Here is an 8375-nt window from a genome sequence, read left to right on the forward strand (position 1 = left end):
TTTGTGGACATGGGTTGTTTCCAACTCTTTGCTTTTATAAACAAGTTTGAAATGAATATCCTCATATATATGTCATTTTATATGTATGTCATTTTATCTGTAGGATAGATTTCCAGAAGTGGAATTGCTGGACAAGGGTAATGTACTGGTAATTTTTATAGTGACTTCTATTTCCTTCCATAAAGGTTGTTATGATTTGATTTGTGTCCCCTAAAATTCAAGTGTTTAAGTCCTAACCCCCAGTTACTCAGAATGTGACTCTATTTGGAGATAGGGTTTATAAAGAGGTAATTAAGTTGAAATGAGGTCATTAGGGTGGGTCCTAATCCAATATGACTAGTGTCCTTATAAGTAAAGGACATTAAGACATAGACATGTACAGAAGGAAGACCATGTGAAGACACAGGGAAGAGAAGATGGCCACTTACAAGCCAAGGAGAGAGGTCTCAGAAGGAGCCAACCCTTCCAGCACTTTGATCTCAGACTTGTAGCCTCCAGAATTGTGAGAAAAAAAATTCAAATAAATTTCTGTTCTTATAAGCCACCTAGTGTCTGGTACTTTGTAATGGCACACCTACCAACCTAATACAAGTGTTGTACCAATTTGCAGTCCTACTCACAATGTATGAGCATTCCTATTTTCCCCAGGCTCACCAACAGAGTACGGTGTCAAACTTTTTGATTTTAGACAAATTGATAAGTGAGAAAAAGAATCTCAGTGTAGTTTTAAATTTGAATTTTTCATATTATGAGAGAAGTTGAGTATCTTTTCAGATGTTTCAGGGTATTCTTTTTTTTTTATAAACTATCTTTCCATGTAGTTCCACACACTTTTTGAAAAAAATATTGGTTATTGTCTCTTTTCCTCAATCTCTAGGAACTCTTTAAAAATTAGGAAAATTAGCCCTTTGTGATATGAATTAATTACAAATATTTTCCCCATTTATCCTTTGTCTTTGCTTATGGTGTATGTGTATGTGTTATTTGCCATGAGAAATTATTTATTTAGGTGAAGTGAAATTTGTCAATCAGTTTTTAAATGGCCTCTGGATTTGTGTCATAATTAGAAAGGCCTGCTTCACTTCAAGGTTTACCGTTAGTACTTTTATGGCTTCATTTTTTAAAATTTAAATCTTTGATCTCTTTAGATTTTATCTTGATATATGGTGTGAAGTATGGATCAAATTTAATCTTTTTCCAAATAGCTACCCAGTTGTCCTGATGTCATTGATTAGAAAGTTCATTTTTACCCCCATCGATTTGAGAAGATGCCTTTATCATATATTAAATTGCCATATGCATTTGGGCCTGTTTTTGGATTTTTGTTTCCTTCCATGTACTAGTTTCACATTGTTTTAAGTTTTGAGGCTCTAGAGTATGTTTTAATATCCAATAAGGCTGCTCTACTCCACATTGCTCTATATTTACAAAGTTTTCCCTGCTATTCTTGTTTACTTATTTTTCTATATAAGCTTGTACAGTTTCAGGAAAAGAATCAGGTATATTTATAAAGATGTGTTAAAAATTATAAATTTATTTATGGAAAACATATCTTTCTGATGGTGAGTCTTCTTATTCATGGGGCATGTATGTCAATTTGTTCAGGTCTACTTTTATGTCCTCTTCTAGAATGTTGTATTTAATATAAATTTTCAAACATACACAGAACCAAAGAGTTTAGTACAATAAACTCCCATACATTCATAATCCAGATTAAAAACTGTTATGAGATGAATTGTGTTCCTCCCAAATTCATATATTGAAGCCCTAACCCTCAGTACCTCAGAATGTGACTGCATTTGGAGAGAGGGCCTTTAAAGAAATAAGTAAGTTCAAATGAGGCCTTTAGGATGGGCCCTAATCCAATCTGACTGGTGTTCTTATAAGAAAAGAAAATTTTTACACACGAGAGAGACCAGGGATGTGCACACACAGAGGAAAGTTCATGAGAGGGCACAGTGAGAGGGCAGCCATCTGCAAGCCAAGGAGAGAGGCCTCAGAAGAAACCAAACCTGCCAACACCTCGATCCTGGATTTCTAGCCTCCAGAATGGTGAGAAATAAATTTCTGTTGTTTACGCCATTTAGTCTGTGGTATTTTTTTTTAATTAATTAATTAACTTATTTATTTTTGGCTGCATTGGGTCTTCGTTGCTGCACGCGGGCTTTCTCTAGTTGCGGTGAGCAGGGGCTACTCTTCGTTGCGGTGCGTGAGCTTCTCATTATGGTGGCTTCTCTTGTTGCAGAGCACGGGCTCTAGGCGTGCAGGCTTCCGTAGTTGTGGCATGCGGGCTCAGTAGTTGTGGCTCGCGGGCTCTAGAGCGCAGGCTCAGTAGTTGTGGCGCACGGGCTTAGTTGTTCTGCGGCATGTGGGATCTTCCCGGACCAGGGTGCAAAACCGTGTCCCCTGCATTGGCAGGCGGACTCTTAACCACTGCGCCACGAGGGAAGTCCCATACTATTTTTAAACTTTCTTTCTTCACTGATCTGTACAACACGGACATTTTTCCATATTAGTACATTAGATCTATCTAGTTTTTTTTTTAATGCACTATTGTATATTTTCTCAGTTCCTTTATTAATAGACATTTGGGTTGTTTTCCCTTATGAACAATACTGCAATAAACATCATTGTACATAAATCTTTGCACATTTGTGGCGACGTCCCTATAGGATAAATTTCTAGCACTTGAAATGGTGGATCACTGGGTCTGAAAATTTATCTTTTAATAGATACTATCAAGTTGCCCTTTGAAAATGTTATACCAATTTTCACTTTCAGCAAGAGTGTGCTAGCTAATACAGCCAATGAAACATTAAATAATAGTGCCAATAATGGGCATCATTTCCTTTCTCCTGACATTAGCAGGAATGCTTCCAGGGTTTCCCCATTAAGTAAAACTCTGGCTTTTGAAGGAGACATTTTCAAAAGTACATTTAAACCTGATTGGGTAAGAATCCCAAAACACCACCTTTTGTCTATATTGAACCGACTTATCCTATGTCACTAAATAAATAGGCTGGTAAAATTAGACCAACGAAATGCTGTCATCTGATGGACAAGAGAGCATACCTTTGCTAATATTTTGACAGCTCACAGCATAGTCTCCACAACAGCTCCAAGTGAAGAGTCAGCTGCAAGGCTGGTGGAAAAAGCTGTAGCTCTGGTGACCAAAGAATCTATTTAAAATCTTACCAGCAATGTGACCTGAGACAGGTCACTTCAGCTCCCTGTGCCTCAGTTTCCTAACTTATAAAGTAAGGTGACAATTCTAATTCATAGAGTTGTTGTGAGAAAGAAAAGATCTAGATATATGAAATCATAAAATTCAGTGCCTGGCACACAGTAGGCACAAAATAAACGTTTGCTGAATGGGTGAGTATCAAGGAAATAAATATAAATAATTCACTGTTTGTTGAAGTTTAAAATGGTAAATGAAGAATTTCTCTCTTTTCCTCTCTCTTTTTCCACCTAGACTTCATTCCTTCAGTTATTACTGGCAAAATGTTACTAATTGACTGTGATCCAAAACAGGAAACTGTCTTAAAGGAAATTTTCATATTCTACTTTAAAGTAAAAATCCAAAATTGGGCTCACCCCTGGAAAAATTAGCCTGGCCAGTCTGTCTTCACTTTAGTCCCTCCACACATAAGAAGGTGGAGAGGGAGCGCTGAGCAGGAGGCCAGAATAGGAGCAAAAGGAAATTGGGCGATGGATCCCAGGGTTGGTGAGCTAGGATGTAAATGGAAGAGTATACTGGATAGCTTTTACCCTTACCATTTAAAAATAAACCTAAATCAAAAATAAAAATAAAAAGCACCACATCACTGTTTTTTCCTAAGATCCAAAGGGTGAACTGTGATATGACTTTAAGGGTAAGAGTTAAGAATTCTGACCAAAATTAGGGCCCCAGTTCCTGGCATTTCATCATTAGTATCTTATTTCTTTGGGGTTAAAGACTATTCTTTTTCAAAAGTTCCTTATTTTTTCCAGCTTTATTGAGTATAATTGACATAAAACATTGTGTAAGTTTAATGTGTACATGTGATGATTTGATACACTTATACATTGTAAAATGTTTACCTCAGTAGGGTTAGTTATCACCTCCATTACTTCATGTAATTACCATTTCTTTATTGTGATGAGAACATTTAAGATCTACTCTCTTAGCAACTTTCAATCATATAATACAGTATTGTTAACTATAGTCACCATGCTATACTTTAGATCCCCAGGACTTATTCATGTTATAAGTGGAAGTTTGTACACTTTGACCAACATCTCCCCATTCCCACCCCGCCAGCCACTTACAACCACCATTCTACTTTGTTTCTGTGAGTTTGAGTTTTATAGATGCTACATATAAATGATATCATACAGTATTTATCTTTCTCTGTCTGACTTATTTCACTTAATGCCCTCAAGGTCCATCCATATTGTTGCAAATGGCAGGATTTCCTTCTTTCTCATGGCTCAATAATATTCCCCTGTGTATATATGCCTCATTTTCTTTATCCATTTATCTGTAGACTGACGCTAAGGTGGTTTCTGTATCTTGGTTATTGTGAATAACATGGCAACGAACATGGGAGTGCAGTATCTCTTTGAAGACTTGATTTCATTTCTTTTGGATATGTACCCAGAAGTGAGATTACTGGATCATATGGTAGTTCTATTTTTAATTTTTTGAGGAATCTTCACACTGTTCTCCATAGTGGCTGCACCAATTTACATTTCCACCAATAGTGCACCAGGGTTTCCCTTTCTCCACATCCTTGCCAAAATTTATCTCTTGTCTTTTTTATAACAGCCATTCTAACAGGTGTGAGGTAACATCTCATTGTGGTTTTGATTTGCATTTCCCTGATGACTAGTGATATTGAGCATCCTTTCACGTACCTGTTGGCCATTTGTGTATCTTCTTTGGAAATGTGTCTACTCAGTTCCTCTGCTCATTTTTTAATAAGATTTTTTGTGTGTTTGTTTTTGCTATTGAGTTTTATGAGTTCCTTCTATGTTTTGGATATTAACTCCTTATCAGATATATGAATTGCAAATATTTTCTTACATTCCATAGGCTGCCTTTTCAGTTTTTTAATTATTTCTTTTGCTGTGCAGAAGATTTTTAGTTTGATGTAGTCCCACTTGTTTACTTTGGCTTTTGTTGCTTGTGCTTTCAGTGTCATAGCCCCCAAAATCATTGCCAGGACCACTGTCAAGGGGCTTTTCCTCTATGTTTTCTTCTAGAAGTTTTATAGCTTTAGATCTTATGTTTAATTCTTTAAATCCATTTCAAGTTAACGTTTTGTGAGTGGTGTGAGATAGGGTCCATTTTATTCTTCTGCATGTGATTATCCAGTTTTCCCTATACCAATTATTGAAGAGATTATCCTTTCGCCATTGAGTATTATTGACTCCCTTGTCAATATTAGTTGGCTGTATAAGCAAGGGGTTATTTCTGGGTTCTTGATTCTGTTCCATTGGTCTTTGTGTCTATTTTTATGCCAGTACCACACTGTTTTGATTACCATACGTTTGTAATAACATAGTTTGAAATCAAGAAGCGTGATGCCTCTCGCTTTGTTCTTTTCAGGATTACTTTGGTTCTTCAGGGTCTTTTGTAGTTCCATACAAATTTTAGTATTTTTTCTCTATTTCAGTGGAAAATGCCATTGGAATTTTGATAGGAATTGCATTGAATCTATAGATGGCTTTCAGTAGTATGGACATTTTAACAATATCAATTCTTCTAATACATGAACATTAGATATATTTCCTTTTATTTGTGTCCTCTTCAATTTCTTCAAATTGAACAATCTCATGCAAAATGATTCAGTATTTTTGCAGATTATATTATATTATAAATTGTTACAAGTTAATAGCTAAAAATTCCCTGTGTTCTACAATGTATCCTTGTTGCTTATCTATTTTATTCATAGTAGTTTGTATCTGTTAATCCCTTACCCCTAGTTTTTCCTCTCCCCTTTGGTAACCACTAGTTTGTTCTCTATATCTGTGACTCTGTTTCTGTTTTGCATATACATTATTTTTTAGGTTCCACATATAAGTGTTATTATACAGTATCTGTCTGACTTATTTCACTAAGCATGATATTCTCTAGGTTCATCCGCATTGCTGCAAATGGCAGAATTTCATTCTTTTTTATGGCTGAGTAATATTCCATTGTATATATATACTGCATCTTCTTTATATATTCATCTGTTGATGGGCACATAGTAATCTCTAATGGTTTTTCTAATTTCTGTGATATCAGTTGTAATATTTCCTTTTCATTTCTGATTTTGTTTGAGTCTTCTCTCTTTAAAGTTAGTCAGTTTTTGTTGTCTTCAAATAAAAAAACAGCTCTTAGTTTCATTGATCTTTTCTATTTTTTTTTTTCTTTTGGTCTCTATTTCATTTATTTCTGCTCTGATCTTTATTTCCTTTCTTCTACTAAATTTGGGCTTAGTTAATTCTTCTTTTTCTAGTTCTTTGAGGTGTAAAGTTAGGTTATTTATTTGAGATCTTTCTTTTTTCTTAATGTAAGTACCTATTGCTAAAGCTTCCCTCTTATAAGTGCTTTTGCAGCATCCTATAAGTTTTGGTATGTAATGTTTCCATTTTTGTTTGTTTTCAAGATATTTTTAAATGTTCCTTTTGATTTCCTTCTTGACCCATTGGTTGTTCAGAAGTGTGTTGTTTAATTTCCACGTTTGTGTGAATTTTCCAGTTTTCCTTCTGTTATTGATTCCTAGTTTCATACCTTTGTGGTCAGAAAAGTTACTTGGTATGACTTCAGCCTTCTTAAATTGGCTAAGAATTGTTTTGTGATGTGATCTTTCCTGGAGAATATTCCATGTGGAACTTGAGAAGAATATATATTCTGCTGCTGTTGAATGGAATGTTCTATATACGTCTGTTAGGCCCATTTGCTCTAAAGTATAATTCAAGTCCAGCATTTCCTTCTTTTATGTCTGGATGATCTATCTATTATTGAAAGTGGGGTTATTGAAGTCCCCTACTATTATTGTACTGTTGTCTATTTCTCCATTCAGATCAGTTAGTGTTTGCTTAATATATTGGATTAGCCAAAAATTTCGTTTGGGTTTTTCCATAAGATGTTACGGAAAAAGCTCATCCCAGACTGCCCTCAGCCCACACGCCAGCCAGCTCCGTTATGGTGACCCACAGCCCCAGCATTGTGGACCGAATTGCTGGCTCAAGATGTGATGAAGGAGATGGGAGGCCATCACATCATGGGCCTCTGTGTGCTCAAGTGGGGCTATAAATTCTTTGCTGACCTGCTGGATTACATCAAAGCACCAAACAGAAATAGTGATAAATCTATTCCTATGACTGTAGATTTTATCAGACTGAAAATCTACTGTAATAACCAGTCAACAGGTGACATAAAAGTAATTGGTGGAGATAATCTCTCAACTTTAACTGGAAAGAACTTCTTGATTGTTGAAGATACAATTGACACTGACAAAACAATGCAAACCTTGCTTTCCTTGGTCAAGCAGCATAATCCAAAGATGGTCAAGCTTGCAAGCTTGCTGGTGAAAAGGACCCCTCGAAGTGTTGGTTATAGACCAGACTTTGTTGGATTTGAAATTCCAGACAAGTTTGTTATAGGATATGCCCTTGACTATAATGAATACTTCAGGGATTTGAATCATGCTTGTGTCATTAGTGAAACTAGAAAGGCAAAATACAAAGCCTAAGATGAGAGTTCAAGTTGAGTTTGGAAACATCTGGAGTCCCATTGAAGTCACCAGTAAAATTATCAAATGTTCTAGTTCTGTGGCCAGCTGCTTAGTAGAGCTTATTGCATGTATCTTCTAAGAATTGTATCTGTTTTGTATTTTAGAAAGGTCAGTTGCTGCATTCCTGAACTCTTTATTTGCACTGTGAGTCTATAGACTATCAGTTCCCTTTGGGTGGATTGCTGTTTGACTTGTGAATGAAAAATCTCTTAAACCACACCACTATTGAATGAAAATATTGAAATTGTATCTGTAAGAAACATTTAAAGAGATGAATATATTAGTTTTTTAACTGGGATTTTAATTTTTATATAGTCAGGAAAGAACAGAAGTGATTGAATACCGTTAATTATACCACTGTGTGTTTAGAAAAGAAGCAGTTTCATAACAGTGACAGCATTTAGAGGTCATTATGTAGTATAAACCATATGTCCTGGAATTATTTTAGTAGGCTTCAGTAGTATTAACTGTATGTTCCCGCTTGTTCAGATTATTTCTGGTGAATCTTTGTTAACAGTTCCTTTTAAATACAGGTCAATAAGTTCCAAAAACCTACCACTTTTTGAATTCTTCAATGTAAAAAACCCTTAAAAATAAAGGCTGTCT

The 8375-nt window shown here is 35.5% G+C and overlaps 1 protein-coding gene across 1 annotated transcript; it reads left to right on the forward strand.

The window, feature by feature from the left end:
- Positions 1-7211: 7211 nt before the first annotated feature.
- On the forward strand, positions 7212-7727 carry LOC133081973 (hypoxanthine-guanine phosphoribosyltransferase-like). Its single transcript, XM_061178302.1, has one exon. It carries the CDS (start codon positions 7230-7232, stop codon positions 7725-7727), a length of 498 nt encoding a protein of 165 aa, XP_061034285.1. The 5' UTR covers positions 7212-7229.
- The last annotated feature ends 648 nt before the right edge of the window (positions 7728-8375 follow it).

Source organism: Eubalaena glacialis, chromosome X (genome assembly GCF_028564815.1).
Source record: "Eubalaena glacialis isolate mEubGla1 chromosome X, mEubGla1.1.hap2.+ XY, whole genome shotgun sequence".
Taxonomy (NCBI): domain Eukaryota; kingdom Metazoa; phylum Chordata; class Mammalia; order Artiodactyla; family Balaenidae; genus Eubalaena; species Eubalaena glacialis.